At 39.2% G+C, this 19,093-nt stretch overlaps 1 protein-coding gene across 2 annotated transcripts in view; it reads right to left on the reverse strand.

Annotated features, from left to right (window-relative positions):
- Positions 1 to 5,494: 5,494 nt before the first annotated feature.
- Positions 5,495 to 19,093, reverse strand: part of cdc73 (cell division cycle 73, Paf1/RNA polymerase II complex component, homolog (S. cerevisiae)) — a 329,568-nt gene continuing 315,969 nt past the window's right edge. Inside the window, exons 16-17 of one of the 2 annotated variants that reach the window (XM_072274186.1) lie at positions 14,047 to 14,188; positions 5,495 to 8,708 (exon numbers count right to left, since the gene is read on the reverse strand). In XM_072274186.1, coding sequence (XP_072130287.1) covers positions 8,672 to 8,708; positions 14,047 to 14,188 — 179 coding nt within the window. In that variant the 3' untranslated portion in view covers positions 5,495 to 8,671. Of the gene's footprint in view, positions 8,709 to 14,046; positions 14,189 to 14,738; positions 17,866 to 19,093 lie in introns of those variants that run through there. The other variant, XM_072274187.1, reaches the window with a different exon arrangement.

A 19,093-nucleotide genomic window follows, 5' to 3' on the forward strand; every position in this document is an offset into this window, starting at 1 on the left:
ATTCCAGACATATGTGTCACCACTGGTCAAATTGACCAATGGCATGTATTTTTTGCCAAATCTTTAATAGCAAATATTAAACAAACTTTACCCCAAGAGTTTATGCATTTGTTGTAAAACTACTGCAACGTCACCATCTTTCTTAATTCTGTAGTGACAATTTTCAAGCTTAAAAAAAACTAATGTCCCATAAACAACATAAGTTCCTGCTGTTAGCCTTTCCTCTTCAATGCAGGATGGTGACTATTTCATTGTAGCAATACTCAGTTGATCACTTACAAATCCATACAGTTTCTGGCACTTGATTTCTTCCCTGGAGCTATTACTGTAGCCAGTTCGCAAAAGGGCATGCCATAATACAAAGAACAGCAAATGCTGCTACTGAATGAATAGGTGGTGAGGGGACTGGATACAGCTCCAAGAAATTGACAGAGTGGTGAACAGCAATACCCATAAATTGCAGGTTCTTTAATAAGTGGACTCTCTATATATCCTCTGGAGTACAACTGGTTTTGAGAGGTGGCTGACAGGGACACTCATGTTATTTCAGAATGCCCCGCACATTAGGGAATGTAATTGAAACAAATTTAAATGTAATTTGTTGTTCTGCCTTTTATTATGGTCTGAAGGAAAAGATGCTTGACTATGTTCAGGGGTACCACCTAACGCAGCTCCAAGATGTGGTAATGATCAGGAGCAGCAGCTTAGATTGACCCAGGGGCTTGGAATAACCATACCTTGATCTGCCATTTTACAGACCAGAGATTGAATATTATACCTCATGATGAATTTGTGTGCTGTATTACAGCTCATATCATTCAGAAGAAATTTATTTTGTATATATTGTTAGGGCAACTAAAAATAAGAACTAAATTCCTTTAAGATATCCCGCGATGGAAATAATATCTTCAGACTCTGGGTTAAACCAACTTTCAAATGCAATGTAATTTTTTGAAAAATCGCACAACCCCTTATCAAAAATGAAACAGAATTTTTTTTAAAAAAGGTTGTATGCTCTTCGTGGTTGTGCATTGTTCTCTATTTCAGAAATTTCATTCACTTCCACCACTGACAAAGCTGACACACCACCCGCATTTGGTAATAATACCACAACGAACAGCAAAGCCTCCAAATAAACAACTTAATTAATCTAGTACAGATTGAATGGAAAAGGTTCAGGTGTATATATATATATATATATATATATATATATATATATATATGGGATTACCAAACATATCATCTCCTCTGCTGCCTTTTATCAATTACTTACTAGCTGACAAAATTTCACAGTACTTATACCAGGGAATATATCTTTGCATGTCAACTTGCATTTTAGGAGATGGGCAAAACATTTAAGGCTGCATAAATGTGGCTTAGAAAAATCCATGTTTACACAAAATGTTCAGTACTTATTAGAAATACGATGACTGCAATTTCCCAAAGCAGCCAGATAACCAGAATTCTAAAATGTCTTAATCTGCAAAGTGAGAATCTCATGGGCAGGGAGCTGCTGAATAGCCTGCAGGCCAAGTTCAGGCAAAAAGGCAGTAGCTGGAATTACTAGTTGATCTTTTTGCATCTTTTTGCTTATAATAGCTTCTGAGATGTATTGAAACCCACAACCTCAGGGTTATGGTGTCAACTAATGTTCCCTACACACATTTCCTAATTTAATTGTGATTATTCAATTAAAGAAACGTTTTATTTGTAATTATAGGAGTATACAATAATAAGAGTATTACTTGATCTCTGTGTCATTTAAAATAAGAACTTGCTTACCCCATGTGTGTGTGATGTTCAGAAGAAAAGCAAGAAGTCTGCTGAGGTGCCCAAGTCTGTCAGAACAGGAAGCCTCAGCTGTGAGAATACAAGGGATCCCAATCATATATGGACCTACAGAGAGGAGATGGAAGAGCTCAAGGCTTGATGCCGGGCAGATAACACCTTCCTCATTGTCAGAAAGACAAAAGAGATGGTTATTGACTTCAGGAGAATTTGCATCATTCACACCCCTCTTTACATTGGTGGCATGGCAATGGAAACTGCAAGCAGTTTCAAACTCCTGGGAGTGCACATCTCATACAACCTCTCATAGTCCCAGAACACATCGTACAAAATCAAGAAAGCTCACCAATGCCTCTACTTCCGAGAAGGCTGAAGAGAGCTGGCCTACGCACACAACCTTCTACCAATGCAAAGCAGAGGACATCTTAACTTGCTGCATCACTGCATATTACAGGAACTGCACCGTGGTGTGCAGGAGGCCTCTACAAGGGGTAGTTAAAACTGCCAACACATCACCAGCACCAACCTACGCCCCATCAAGGACACATATACAGAAAGGTGCCAGAAAATGGTCAGCAATATCATGAAGGATCCCACCCATTCTGCTCATGGACTGTTTTCCCTACTCCCATCAAGGCGGAGGCTACATAGCATCCATGCCAGGACAACTAGACTCAAAAACAGTTACTTTCCCCAGGCAGTAAGGCTAATCAATACCTCCAACCATTAACCCACCCCTCCACCCCCCCCAAACCACTACTACTTTATCATTTCCTGTCAGTCACCTTACATAAAGACACTACTGTACATTGCATCATTTTATGTACATACCATCAATGTATATAAACCAAACATACTTATTGTTTTTTTTAACCATTGTGTTCTTTATCTTACTGTGTGTTTTTCTTGTGCTGTTTTGGATCCAGAATAACAATTACTTTGTTCTCCTTTACACTTGTGTACTGGAATTGACAATAAGCAATCTTGACTTTTGAAATGTGATCGGTTAGAGAAAGATTAGAAGTTGTTTCCTTTGTCTGGTGCTATCTAATCAGATTATTCATATTCCTACTATTACTGTTATGCACCATGCTCAGAATGCAAGTAAATAAAACAATAATCTTCACAGCAATCATTATGATTAACATATAAACAGTAGGGATGTTTACACTAGCATTAAGTGAAGAGTAGCATTAAATTATAGTTCATCGAAAATTGGATACATCTCCTTTATTGAGGAGGCAGGACTCTTGTTAAGTCACTGTTCTGGTAAGGGAGGAATATGATGTCTGTCTTAAATTCATACTACCAATAACAGCTTATATTTCAACATTCAAGATGATTTACTTATGTCATGTTCTGCATAGAACATTATAGCATAGTACAGGTCGTTCGGCCCATAATATTGGTCAACCTTTTAACCAACTAACCCTTCCCTCCTACATAGCCCTCCACTTTTCTATCATCCTTGTGTCTATCTAAGAGTTTCTTAAATGTCCTTAATGTACCTGTCTCCACTACCACCCCTGGCAGGGCATTCCACACACTCACCCACTCTCTATGTAAAATAGCCCCTCTATACTTACTTTCAACCACCTTAAAATTATGCCCCCTCATATTAGCCATTGGAAAAAGTCTCTGGTTGATCTATGACTCTTATCATCTTGTACACCACAATCAAGTCACCTCTTGACTGCAGACAGCATTGTGATAAATCTCCTCTGCACACTCTCTAAAGATTGATTAAGCATCCTTCCCAAATGAAGCAAGCAGAACTGAATACGTTATTCCAGGGTTTTATAGACATTAATTCACGGCTTTAGAACCCAAACCCCCAAATAAAGAAGACCAACCACAATATATGCCTTCTCAACAACCCTATCCACTTGCAGAGCAGCTTTGAATGATGTATGGACATGGATCGCAAGATCTCTCTGCTTCTCCAGACTGTTGAGAATTCTGCCTTCAAATTCAACCTTCCAAAATGAATCAGTTTCCACTTTTCCAGGCTGAACTCCATCTGCCAAGTCTCAGCCTAGTTCTGCATCCTGGTGTAGTCTATGACAACCTTCTACACTATTCACAGCTCTACCCACCTTCGTGCAAACTTACTAGCCCACTCTTCCACTGCCTCATCCACATCATTTATGAAAGTTATAAAGAGCAAGGTTCCAAGAACAGATCTATGTGATACCACTGGTGACCTACCTCCAGGAAGAACGCTCTCCATCTAAAATTAGCCTCTTCTTGTCAATCATGATTCCTGTTCCCCAGTATCCTTTCCCTGCCTCAATGGGGAAAACCTATCTGGAACCGCATGCAAGTGCTCCCTAAACAATCTTATTTCTGTTATGCATTTCTCTGAGTACACGCATTCCCAATTTACACTCCCAAGTTCCTGGCTAATAGCATCACAATTTGCCTCTCCCCCAATTAAATACTTTCCCATACCATCTGCTTCTATCTCTGTCAAAGGTAGGCTATGTTAAAAGTCAAGGAATTGTGGTTACTGGCTCCATAATATTCAGTCACCAAGAGATCTGACAACTGACTTGGTTTATTACCTAGCACCATGTCTAGAATGACCTCTCCTCTAGTCAGTTTGTCTGCATATTGTATCAGGAATCTTCCTTGGACATACCTAACAAATTCCACCTCTTATACACCTTTTATGCTAGAGAGGTGCCAATCAATATTAGGCAAGTTGAAAACACCCATGGCAACATTTTTGCATCTTTCCAAAATTTGCCTCTCAATCTGTTCCTGTGTTTCTGTTGCTGTTTGTGAAAGGGGATCCTATAGAATAGTCCCAATAGAGTGATTGCTTCCTTCCTGTTTCTGACTTTCACACACACTGACTCAGTAGACAATCTCTCCCTGGCATCCTCCCTTTCTGCAGCTGGGATACTATCCCTGATTAGCAATGGGACTCCCCCCCCCACCTACCTCATTTACCTCCCTCTAAATCTTGTAACATCCAGCAGCTACGTCTGCCTTCGTGACAATCAAATTTCTGTAACGGCACAATGTCACAGTTCCATGTACTGACCCATGCTCATCACCCTTCTTCCAGATACTCTGATATTTCATGCATTAAAATACACACCTTAACTCATCCCATAAACTGCAATTTTGCCCTAAGAACAGCCTATCTTTCCTCACAGTCTCTCTACATGCTGTATACCAAATGCCCCGTCTTCTGAAGGCCAAGAAATAGTCTTAACTATCCCCAACAGCTCTAGCGTAATTGCCTTCAAGAATATTGGTCTCCTTGTACCCCACTTAGAGCCACTCGGCAGTATCCATAAATCATTCTGCCATATCACATGCTCATAACATAAAGACCAACTGTAAATGTGTGTTTACGTTAAAGTTGCTGTAATATATATTAATGCAAAAGAGTACAATGTGTGATTAGATAAAAATATTCACATGTTTAAATACCGAAGTCTAGAGTTAAACACCAATTTGCTACAAAATAATTAAGACATTACAAGTGAAATGACACAAGTTAAATACAAAATAAAAAAAACAAGTTTTTTTCACCATTTTATTTATTATATAATAAAAATCCATTTCTTTTAAACCCTTTCTCTTCCCCAAATAGTGTGTAAGAGAAAGAGGGAGAGTGAGTGCATGAGTGAGAGGACAGGAAGAGCATGTAAATGCATGAATGACAGGAGAGGAAGAGCGTAAGAGTGTATGAATGAGAGCGTGAGTGCAAGTGAGAGGGCAAGTGCGTGAGAGAGTACTTGAGTGAGTGGGAGAGTGAGAGAGAGAGAGAGAGAGAGAGAGAGAGAAGGAGAGAGAGGAGAGAGAGAGTGAGAGAGATAGCGCATGTGCACTGATTCTATTTTTGGTCATTTTTAATTTGTGCTGAGCTACAATAGCACAAGTATGACTTCATCACACACCAACTGCAATAAAGTAACTGCTAAAATTGTTTCAGTTAGAAAATTGCACCAAAACCACTTTAAAATGGTAGATTTATGCATTTCTGATTAAAAAGATAGTGTTGGGTGCTATCTACATGTATCACTTGGTACAAAAAAACCTTGTGAAAACAAGAGCCTTTAGTTGTGTATCTCTCAGTACAAACCAAAAAGGCAGAGATAGATACAAAGTTTCTGAATTTAAAAACTAGAAAAAGGAGACAATATGCCACAATGAACAGGACCTGTCACTTCACTATCTGCTGTTATAGCCCATTCACATTAATTTAACTACTGCATGAGACAGTTGAAAGAAAACAAATTAATATTGCAAACATTAATAAAATCCAAAGAGGTTAATTTAACAGAACTATTACAGCTGGTATATTAAATAATTAAAACAGCATTTTTTTTTCTGATGGACAATTTACAGAAAGGCAGAACAATCCTTATTATACTAAGTAAATAATAGTTACATAGGTTTAGATGGTGCAATGATTATTGATAAATACAGTGAATATCTGATCACCTTTAATTCATATGTATGTTTTAAGGTGCAATACATTATTTTTGCAATCTGAAAGTAACATTAACGTCAAATAACAAAGTATGCAATTAAATTTGTCAACTTTTCTAATTTTTAAATTGGAAAATTGGAAAACTTTTATGATGAAATAGGAAGTGAATTAGGAAAATAAGTGAAAATGATCATAACTAGCGATGCTAAGAAGTATCAACCTATTTATTCTGCAGGGTTGAACACAGCACTCATATCACCCCAACAGCAGTGTGACATTTTCCCCCAAGCTTATAATACTTGGTCGACAATTTTACAAAAAACTAACTTTGCACCTGTTTCCTTGTGACATCTGTGCTATTGCTCCCCCAAACAATAAGGCATTAACAGGGGCTAAAATGAGGACATTATAGTTGGCAATTTAATGCTGAAGTGAACGCCGTCATTCAACTCCTTTTTAAATTTAATTTGCTTTTACCTTGCAACAGCTGTGTTCAAACTTTAATAAAATGGAACATTTTAATACGTGATTTAAACAATCTTTGAAAAACAATGGTTTGGATATAAACTGGATTTTTCATTGAACCTGTGTAGGTGGGATATATTTTTGGTCTATTACATAGTCAGTAATAGGTAAGAGCAGTGTAACATTCAGCACCACTAAAAAGACAGCATATTGACAATGGCTATTCAGGCTTATTGTTCACTGAACTGAACTGCGATTGGCATTTGACAATGAACAATTTCACAATTACTCAATACATCAAAGCTGTTTCAAATTCTAGAGCATATCATTCATACCAAATAAATATCTTTTGCAACTGGTGATTTTCCCCTCAAGTTTCAGTACTATTGACACTTTATTTCAGATTATCCAGTGGTTAAAACCAAAAATCCATCTATTTGATTGGGTTTCAATGCCTTACAGCAGCAGGATTCCTTCTTGCTGTAAGGCATGTTGTTGGGTAGAACTAATTCCCTGTCCAACAAGCTAATGAGAAAGGTAATCCTGGGTGTGGCACAAAGAAGCCAAATGGTTTTGTACCTGCACCATTATAAAAAGCTTTAAATAGGTACTGATGCTAAAATCAGATACTATACCAAAATGTTATTTTTCAAATCATAGGCTACTAAATTTTATTTGGAAAGAAGTTGCATATTTGGCTCTCCCTTGAGCTGTGATTTTATCACCAAAGAGTATTTTACAATACCCTTAGGTAATTTTCCAACTCAGCCAATGGATACTCTTATCAGCTGTGTTTTATTATTTATGATCACTATTTCAATAAATACATTGCATCAGCATTACTCCTGTCATGAATCACAATGAGCCATACCTTATAAAATCAAATTCTGAATGCACTATGTAGACATTAATTTTAAAAAAATGTTCACTGTCCTCAGCTCCCTACAAGTATTCCTTGTATTTCAGAGGTTGAATGAATGATGGTTCTGCCCAAAGAAAAAATCCCTTGCCTTTTCTTAAAGAGGGAAATAAATGTGAACCCTTTCAATACACTGATGGAAGTGCAATGAAAACAGTAACAAAATGATACTTTATGTAATATATTTATCTCACGTCAGCAAGCAGCACAACTGGATTTTTAATCATTTCTATGTCTGCACTAGATGGACTTCTGAGAAATTTGTAATACATAACTTGAAATACACTATCAGGTTTTCACATTTGTGCTTGGAATGCCAGGTACAGATGATAGGTTTCAAAGTTAGACCACTATTACTAATCTTTTTAGACGATCCTCTATAGCTCAGGACTTTCAATTAATCGCTCCATAAAAGTAATAACGGATCTCTTTTATGTCTTTATTCTTTTGCCTAAATTCTTGACAATAACCAAATGATTGTTCAACATCCATCGTAGCCCAAGAGAGTTGTTCTTACATGTATAATTTTGTAGTAATATTTTCCACAAACAAAATATAAGTCAACCTATGTCATCTATGGCTGTCTTACCTCTTATACTACCTGAGAAGAACTGTTTGAAGAAATTCCCACCCCACAAGAGTGATGATATAGAATTTGCAGTTTGCACTCAACAATCATCTTTAAAAGACTGAGGTGGGAAAAAAAAGGATTGGGTAATGTTTAAAAAAAAGTGCTGTCTGAAAAATAAACACTATAGAATAAAATACAAATTTGATTTTTCAGACTAGAAGACAATCTACCATTGGAAAACTGGTAGTATAAGCACAATTCTTTGCCTAATTTTTGCAGACCAATTCTCCAATGCAATAAAAAAATCCAACAAGTATTGTATATGATCAATTCGGATTGACCCATACTGTAACGCCACTGTTCTTGAGAAGCGTAGACAAGCCAATGAAACAGTTTAGTCCCAAGACAGATGAGTCTTTTGTAGAACTCCTCCAACCTCTCAGAAATGAATGGCAGCAATCAGAGACCTTCAGATAATTTAGAATCTCAGGTGGGATTTGTGCTTCACCATGTACCTATTATGTTAATAAAAAAAAAGAAACATTGTCACACAACAAATATTATTCAGATTACAATTCCTTGCTGCATAGCATTAATACTAATTTATAGATTAAACAAGTTATGTAATTCATTTCTGACAAAATGTATTTTGTTGGTGCCTCAAAAAATGTGCACAACCTTTAGATTAAAAGGGTGCATTGTACTTCTCTACATATTGACATTCCTGGAAGTACGAGCTGAATGGTTTACAGTTAGGAGGAAGGGCTGAATTTGGACAATGCCTTGCTTACTAAATGTCCTCCACACCTGCTGTATATCTCAATGAATTCTAACTTTAGAAATGAAGATGAGATAATAGGAAGGTATTCTCCACAAATGCATCAACTCTTGGCTCATAAAACTCAGTTCATGAATTCTAATTACAACAGGTGCACAAAATAATAGCCATAAGAACTAGTATTGAATCTCTGTAATGAATGTGGGCAAAAATGAATTAAGACAAAAAAAATGATATTCATTTGACTTCATTCAAGATATGAGAACTTGATAATCCAACTATATGAACAGCTTCTTGGGCAGTTCCTTAGAATTGAGGATGTTTTGCATCAGCTCCTGTTTTATGAGTTCTGAGATGACTGATGAAGCCTGTGGGAACTACAGACTTGTCCACACAAGGGTAAGAGACACCTGACAGACTGACAGGATGGGTGGAGCACGAAACTACTTCTGCTGAGTTTCTGTGTGCTTCCAATGCATTTACTCATGGTTTCCTCTATCAGCCCAAAACATTCCTTCCAGTCATGTACCTGCAATTCCCAGCAGTCAGCAATAATATTCGATTTGTTCAATGAGATTTTAAGCATCATAAAACAAAAACTTCTGTGAGCAGCCATTCTGAGTCCTCCCAGCTGCTGGGTGCTCATGTCAAGGCAGGTTTTTTTTTGCTGGAGTTCTGCTTTCAGATGCCCTGTAGAGCTATTTCTTTATCCTTGAGAAATGAAGTTCTCACTCCAGCAGTGCCTTACAGTGGCAATCAATTACCTTTTGAATTTATAGTCAATCTCATCAAACCAGTCCTGGTTATTCTTGTTAAAGGAACTAAGAATCTCTTCATGGTACTAATTAGGATATGCAGAGTGCCATGGACACTCCACACCTCCACCTGGCTGGTAGTCAATAGCTTGGGAAACACTACCAAAGAATCTGTTTTTGGATCAAATGCTGTCACTTTCCTTTTTATTACATCAGAATAATTATACGTTACTCTGAAATGAATTTCACAGAATGAAGGAGAATGAATCCAGTATGTCAATGAGCATTTGAACATTTTAGTTATAATGGGTACACAGTAAACACATAATGTTCCATTTCTTGCAATCCATTTTAATTTTTAGGGCAAAAGTAGCTATAATGACTACCAAAAATTTTTTTTTAAAACAATCAGCCTGTCAGTCATTTTAGGTCCAGTCAGAAACGCAGCACTTAACAACCACAACCATCAGAATAAGATCACAGCTTAAGGTACGCATCAGAAACAACAATAAACTCTTATTTTTAAGATCATATACATATTAAGATCCTTTTGTATACTATTAAATGGTTAACAAGAAATAGAAGTGAGTTCATTTTGCATACATTCTTAATGCTTAAAATATTTAGGGGAACATGGAATACTGGCCAAACACAAACAAATGGGATTCAGTGTGGCAACTTGAATGACATGGATGAGCTGGGCAGAAGATTCTGATTCCATGGTGTGAAGCTCTATGACTTCATGTATCTATCCATCAGTATATTGGGGCTAATTTAGTTTCATTTTGAGATGCAAATTAATTGCAATGTGAAAGCTAACACTTTTAGCATGGCAAAAAGGAAAAAAGACAGAATTTTGAAAACAAATACAGTTCAAAGATTTACATTCTCTGCTTGTTCAATACCCAGGAACTTTGCCAACATGCCAGAAGTATTCTAGGATTTTTGTGCTTCATAGAGTACACACACTGCTAGAATATCCAATCGAGCAAAAAAAAAAACCCATTTCAACAATGTTTTCCATGAAAATCTGAATAGCAAAGTAAAGATTGTACCACTGGGAATATTCAATTCTTTGCTTCTTGCCATCTTTGCAACATTCTACTTACATTGATTTTGAGAAAGTGTTGAGCTCCTTAATTCACCTGTTGCTCAAGTTGCCCCCCTCAACCCTCTACACCAGGGGTTCCCAAACTGGGTCCGAGGACCCCTCAGTTAATGGTAAGGATCCATGGCATAAAAAAGGTTGGGAACCTCTGCTCCACACCCACACAAAGTAAACATTTTCTTTGAAAGCTATCACAAAAAGAGGCTCCAGCTAAAGAACTTCTGTACGGAGGACTTTTCATGGTTTTGCCATTTATGAGGGACCTATAAATCATGTACCAATTGCTTCTACTCTTAGGAAATGAATAAACTTGACAGATTTCCAAAAAGGTTCTATACAATTTTTCTATTGAATTTTCTTTTTAGAAAGAAACTAGGTCAATTAAAATTAAAAAGAGTAAAAGATGTATTATCATCTGGCAAAGTGTCTTGCTAGCTATCAGTAGATTTGTTGCACTATACTGCGATGGAACTGATATTGGTACTGTGCTGCTAATGTATGTAGTGTTGAAGTACATGAAGCTACTGAGCCAAGGCAGAATTGCCTATTCTTAACAGTTAATTTGTCAGAGTGATTGTATCTCCAGCTACTGAACTGTCACTGCTTACTCTACATTTAATATTATATACAAGTGGTTGCTCTCAAATTAATTCTTAGAACTGATTTTCTTTCTTTTTCCAAGGCCCAGTAATAGAACTAAAAAAATGTAGAACCTTTTTGGCAATCTATCAAGTTAATTCATTTGAAGGTAGTAAGTTTAAAAAGCAGTCAGTGGCTTGGATATTAGGCTGATACACCAGCAGAAAGTAAGTGCTTCAATGATTAAGGAGTTGGAGATTAAGGAGGCTTTCACTTGATCGATAATTTAATCTGCATTTTCTTATCTACTGTGCCAGATATGTGATGAGGAAGGGCTGACCAGTCACTTATTAATGCAACAGCATTTATTTATAGCATCTTTAACATACTAAAATGCTTCAATGTTGTTTCCACTTTTGCAAATTAAATCTAATGTTCAATTTCAAGGAAATAATAGAGCAGATTGTCAGAAGTTGATCCATGAAGTAATTGTTGGAAATTAAGGGGAGAGTATCAACAGTTCAGGGAACTGAAAACAAAACTGCCGATGTTACATTAATTAGGGATCCACGCAAGTCTAGATGTTTCAAATGCTGTAAATACAGTACAGAGGTTGAGAAAAGCAAATGCCATGTATGGATCAGTCAATAAGGAAAATGGTACCAAAATCAACAAAAAAGTAGCAGGGGAACCAATGTAGGCCAGGTAGTACATACAGTGTGCAAGCTACACGGAATCATTGCCTGTGGCAGCACCACTTTAAAGAACCTGGGGGGAATGTTGAAAAAGAGGAAGTGATACATAGAGCAAGTGGGAGGGAGAGAGAAGGGGAGGACTGAGTGAGAAAGGGAGGAGGAAGTGCGAGGAAGAGTGCAGAAGTGGAAAGGCTGGGGAGAAGAGTGAGCGAGGGAGAGAGATAACATTGTAGAGAGAGGGGGATGCCGGGAGTGTGAGAGGTGGTGCGGGAGAAGGAGGAAGACAGGCAGAGGGAGAAGATGGAGAGAGGAAGGAGAGCTGAGGGCTTGGAGAAAGGCAGAAGTGAGAGTGGGAGGGTAGAACAACAAGAAGGAGATGAGAGGATAGAAAGTGGGGGTTGCACAGACCAGAGAGGGGAATGGGAGTGGGCCAGAGGGCGATGGGAGGGAGGGTGGGTGGGGCAGAGATCGGCAGGGTGCTTCTTAGAGTAATATAGCAGAGTATATTACTATAGTACAGCAGCCTTACGGCTACCAGTTATGCAGACCACAGCATCTTCCCTGCTAGTCCTAGTTGCCCGTGTTTGGCTAATAACCCTCCAAACCCTTCCCTCCATGGATCTAATCAAATGCCCTTTAAATGTTGCAATTGTATCTGCCTCCACTACTTCCTCTGGCAGCCTATTCCAGGTACTCACTATCTTCTGTGTAAAGAAGTTAACTCTCAAGGCTCTCCCCTCTTATATCTGTGTCCTCTAGTTTTGGATTCCCCAAACCTGGGGAAAAGACCATAACCATCCACCTAAGTTATACATCTCATGAATTTATAAACCTCTACGAAATCCCTCATTCTCCTGCACTCCAAGGAATAATGATCCAGTGTGGTCAACCTCTGCATATTATCTGAAACTTTCTGGTCCTGGCATCATCCTCAAAAATGTTTCACCTTCATGATGTCTTTCCAGTAACAGGTTGATCAAATCTGTACACAATACTCTTAAGTGTGACCTCACCAACAACTTATATAACCTTCACATAATGTTCCTACTCCTAAACTTAATGCCCTGCCTGATAAAGGCCAGAATATTAACAGCCTCCTTTACCATCCTATCTACTTCCAGTGAACTGTGCACTTGTAGTCCCAGATCCCTCTGTTCCACAACACTCATTAGTGCCCTGCTATTCACTATATACTGTAGGTCCAAAATGCCCTATGTCCAAAATGCATCATCTCACACTTAACTAAGCCATTCCTCAGCCGATTCCCCTAAGAGATCAAAATTTCTTTGCAATTCATTGCACCTTGCTTCACTATCAACAAGACCCTCTAAGTATCATCAGCAAACTCGCTGATCATGACATGTAGATTTACAGCTAAATCAATTAAATAAATAAGCCTTCAGTCAGAAAACTTACTGTCAACCATCACCCTCTGCTTCTTATCATCAAGATAACTCTAAATCCACATTGTAACTTTCCCTGAAACCTGAGCAACCTCATCTTTCAGATCAGCCTATCATATGGGACCCTGTCAGAGGCTCCAAAGTCCAGAAGGACTATATGCACTGCCCTATATTCATCTGTCACCTTAGTTACCTCTTTGAAAGACTCCAAAAAATTCACTGCACGTAACCTCACGCAGAAAAAACAATGCTGACTTTTCCTGATCAGGTCTTAACTATCCGAGTGAAGATAGATCTTGTCCAGCAGAATTAGGAGAAGAGTGAGTGGAGGGGAAGGGAAACAGCAAGTGAGGGGGTGGTGGGGAAGAACAAGTGAGGAGGGACCAAGTGGGGGAGGAGAGGGCGAGGTGGTGAAGGACAAGGTGAGTGGAGGAAGAGGACGAGGGCTGAAGATGAGTTTCAATCAAATTATGATAGACTCATTTTCACGAATGAGCATGTCCAACATGACAAATATAATTTGTTTGGCATTTACCTGTCCAAAGTCTCCCAGAAACGTAGCAATACAGCTCTGTCAAGGTGGCGCTTGTGGTGGCTGAGTTCCAGAACAGTCACATCCCACTTCTGAACATTTGGATCCAGGCGCATCTCATCATACTTGAGATGGAATGCCTTGACTGGGGAAGAGTGGCCAATCCAGCAATTAATCAATGCGAGACAGAACAGTATCAGACTTAAAACAAGATAGCTTGAATTTATTTAACCTTTACTGAGCTTTGGGGCATACCATAGAGTTAAGAGTTTTATATTCTAGAGGCAAGAATGCAACCAGTATACTCCTTGTACACATCAGAGATGGAAACAGGGAGGAGCTGAGGGCAATACAGAGGGACCTGAAAGCCAGGATCAGGGAGGCTAAAGACAGGTACAGGAGGAAGCTTGAGTGGAAACTCCAGCAGAACAACATGAGAGAGGTCTGGAGGGGGATGAGGACCATCACTGGGTTCCGGCAAACTAGCAACAGAGGAGCTGAGGGCAGTGTGGACAGGGCCAACGAACTTAACCTGTTCTTTAACAGATTTGACATTGTGACCCCTGCCCATCCCCCACATGAGCCATCTGTTATCGGCCCCCAATCAACACATGTTCCACTCTCCCCTCCTATGCCTCCTCACAGTCCCCCACCCTGCTCTCATGACTATACCCCTCCCCCACACAAAACCACCACAGTGGACTTCACAGCTGAACAGGTGAGAACACAGCTGAAACATCTCAACCCAAGCAAGGCTGCAGGACTGTATGGTGTCAGTACCAGGGTGCTCAAAGCCTGTGACCCTCAGCTATGTACAGTACTTCACCATGTCTTCAACCTGAGCCTGAGGCTCCGGAGGGTTCCTGTACTGTGGAAAACGTCCTGCCTTGTCCCTGTGCGAAGATGCAGTGCCCCAGTGGCCTCAATGACTACAGACCGGTGGCATTGACCTCCCACATCATGAAGACCCTGGACAGACTTGTTCTGGAGCTGCTCCTGCCTATGGTCAAGCCACACTTAGATCCCCTCCAGTTTGCCTACCAGCCCCGACTAGGAGTTGAGGATGCCATCGTCTACCTGCTGAACCGTGTCTACGCCCACCTGGACAAGCCAGCAAGCACTGTGAGGGTCATGTTTTTTGACTTCTCCAGTGCGTTCAACACCATCCGCCCTGCTCTGCTGGGGGAGAAGCTGACAGCGATGCAGGTGGATGCTCCCCTGGTGTCATGGATTCTTCATTACCTGACTGGTAGACCACAATACGTGTGCCTGCAACACTGTGTGTCCGACAGAGTGATCAGCAGCACTGGGACTCCACAGGGGACTGTCTTGTCTCCCTTTCTCTTCACCATTTACACCTCGGATTTCAACTACTGCACAGAGTCTTGTCATCTTCAGAAGTTTTCGGATGACTCTGCCATAGTTGGATGCATCAGCAAGGGAGATAAGGTTGAGTACAGGGCTACTGTAGGAAACTTTGTCACATGGTGTGAGCAGAATTATCTGCAGCTTAATGTGAAAAAGACTAAGGAGCTGGTGGTAGACCTGAGGAGAGCTAAGGTACCGGTGACCCCTGTTTCCATCCAGGGGGTCAGTGTGGACATGGTGGAGGATTACAAATACCTGGGGATACGAATTGACAATAAACTGGACTGGTCTAAGAACACTGAGGCTGTCTACAAGAAGGGTCAGAGCTGTCTCTACTTCCTAAGGAGACTGAGGTCCTTTAACATCTGCCGGATGATGCTGAGGATGTTCTACGAGTCTGTGGTGGCCAGTGCTATCATGTTTGCTGTTGTGTGCTGAGGCAGCAGGCTGAGGATAGCAGACACCAACAGAATCAACAAACGTATTCGTAAGGCCAGTGACGTTGTGGGGATGGAACTGGACTCTCTCACGGTGGTGTCTGAAAAGAGGATGCTGTCTAAGTTGCATGCCATCTTGGTCAATATCTCCCATCCACTACATAATGTACTGGGTGGGCACAGGAGTACATTCAGCCAGAGACTCATTCCTCCAAGATGCAGCACAGAGCGTCATAGGATGTCATTCCTGCCTGTGGCCATCAAACTTTACAACTCCTCTCTTGGAGGGTCAGACACCCTATGCCGATAGGCTGGTCCTGGACTTATTTCATAATTTACTGGCATAATTTACATATTACTATTTAACTATTTATGGTTCTATGACTATTTATTATTTATGGTGCAACTGTAATGAAAACCAATTTCCCCCTGGGATCAATAGAGTATGACTATGACTATGACTATGTCAATGTAGCTGCAAGTCACATACATTATTGCTTTAAACTCCAAGAAGGGTACACTGCACAAAACCCAAAATGGTAGTTTAAAATATGATCATTTTATTTATCTACCATAAATGTGATCTATATATAACCAAACAGCACTTAGTCTACATAAATCCAGAAATTGCATGGTAGGTTAATTTGCAAGTACTCCAAAAGTCAAACTTTCGTCAAAGGAAGATGTTAATGGATGAAGGGAGCCAAAGTATGGATTAACTCTGACTTACTGAATAAAGGAAGAGGCTTGAGGAGCTGAATGATCTGCTGATGTACCAATCAAATATGCAATACACCATATGGCCTGGGAGCTATTGAGATTTCTTTCATATCAGCACTGAAAGTTTGACTAAAATATATAATTAATAACAGTGGATAAATCAATAAGTAATGAACTGCAGCGATAAGGGAACTATCTCAACTTATAATGTTGATCACAACTCATTACTTAATCTTTAAATTGGGACTTGAAAGGACACAGAATCTTCCATGGTTTGGTTGGAAATTCATGGTGCCCTAACTTTTATTTGCTGGTTGAATAGGTGCTTTGGATTCATTGCTTATTCTTCACGCTTATGTTCTTAAATTTTGACATATATTATTCTATAATAATGTCACAATGCTCTGATTCATGTCCACAAACTTTAAGCAACTGGATCAAACAGAATTCTTAAGTTCTTCCAAAAATTAAACTGAACACAGCAATGATTAAGAGATTCAAGTGCCAAAAACTCCAACAACACAGGTTCCAAGTGAAGATTAAGAGTCTGATGTTAACATAGCTTCTAAAGTCAGAGGCAGGGTATTTTTACATTAACATGTTGCACAGCAGAGTGATAGGAAACAAACATGTTAACAAGTTGCTAAAAGTGAAGGAAAACATCTAATGTCTTTGCAATGGCAAGAAAATCAAAAAGGGGAAAAAAGGTTGAAAGGCATTTCTGGGATGGTATCAGGACTATAATCAACTGCAGCACTCAAAGGGAAGCTTGCTAATTATCTGAAGCAGAATCTTTTCCATTGTCCGAGAGACTGGTACTAGCAGCTTTGCTCTTGCATTGAGCCACTAAGGTTTCAATTGGCCAGATGACTTTCTTTATTGTGGTAACCATTGTTATTCTGCATGAACAAGCAAGCAAAATACTCTGGCTGAATTTGAGAGCATTGTTACATCACATTCAATCAGTTGAGTGGTAAGCAGATCAGCATTCTCCCAGTTTGAAACTGGGGGTACATAACCTCTGATCTGTTCTAGTACATAAAAGTTTTGTAAGTTATATTCTTAAATCTAACTTACTTATTTAATCTTTGGTGTGGCACGGTAGCCAAGTAATTAGTGCAACGCTTTACAGTGCCAGCGACCAGGGTTCAATTCCCGCCACTGTCTGTGAGGTATATGTACAAACTCCCCACACCTTGTGGGTTTCTCCCGGGTGCTCTGGGTTAATTGGCCACTTGGATGTAATTGGGTACCACAGGCTCATTGGGCCGTAAGGGCCCGTTACCAGGCTGTATCTCTAAATGAATAAAAAAACAAAAACCAAAGTTCAACTGACCAATATGACACGAGAAATTAGACACTTCTTTATATCCTGTGTAATGACAATACATCAGTAATTCTTAACCTTACTATCTCCAGATTTATACTACAAGTCAGTATTTGGTGTCATTAGTCATAAGACATAGGAGCAGAATTAGGCCATTCAGCCCATGAGTCTGCTCTACCATTCCATCATGGCTGATTTATTATCCCCCTCAAACTCCTGCCTTCTCCTGTAACCTTCGACACCCTTACTGATCAAGAATTTATCAACCTTGACCTTTCCTACACATTCAATGAAAATGCTACCTGAATTAGGCATTAAATACAAGATCAAGACTTAGTCATCTTAGGGCTCGTAAAATAATTTAAGGATTTGATTTGGTAGATATAGAGTCCAGAAGGGATAATGAGTTTAATATTAGAGCCTGGCCATTTTGTGGTGATGTGGGTAAGCTCCTTTTCCATAGGAATGGGAGTGTGTAAATTTAGAATTATCTTTTCTCAAAAAGATACCATATCAATAAAAAAGCTTGAACCGAGACAGATAGCAGTTTTAAAAATAGAAAATACTGAAAACTTAGGACAGGTGGCATTTGTGGGACCAAAAGGGACTTAATGATTCAGTTGATTATCTTCCATAAACCTTACCAGCACCTGCAGTTTTTAACTTTTCAATTACTGATAAGAATTTTACTTGGCAAGAACATTAAGGGGATGGAATGAAGACAGATAAATGCAACCAAGGTACTGATTCTTCATGATATGATCAAATAATACAGTAGGGTCAAGGGATGAATGGCTGATTACTGTTTCTAAATAGTTACTACAATGAGCAATTTAAATAAAATGTTAAATAGCATTTGGTAATACAAATGAGCAACGAGGAACTCAATATGGGCCTGACTAGATTCATCAAAAGCTACCTAAACTAGAAAATGGCAAGGAGATGAAGTCCATTTGGTTTGTATTAAGAGGAAAGCCTTTTTGAAAATATAGTTAGGTTTTTGAATGTGTATTAGCAGGGCAGGAAAGCAAAAATCAAAGGATGGTGTTAAACAATATTAGGGATTGTAAGAACTGGAACTATAATCTTGGAATGAAGACTGGTGAGCAAACAGTAGAAGTAAGTGGGTTATTAATGGGTGGCTGGATTGTAACTTCCAAGTGCTATTAAAGATCTTAAGTTAGGCCTTAGATATGTA

This window comes from Mobula birostris, chromosome 12 (genome assembly GCF_030028105.1).
Source record: "Mobula birostris isolate sMobBir1 chromosome 12, sMobBir1.hap1, whole genome shotgun sequence".
NCBI classification, from domain to species: Eukaryota; Metazoa; Chordata; class Chondrichthyes; order Myliobatiformes; family Myliobatidae; genus Mobula; species Mobula birostris.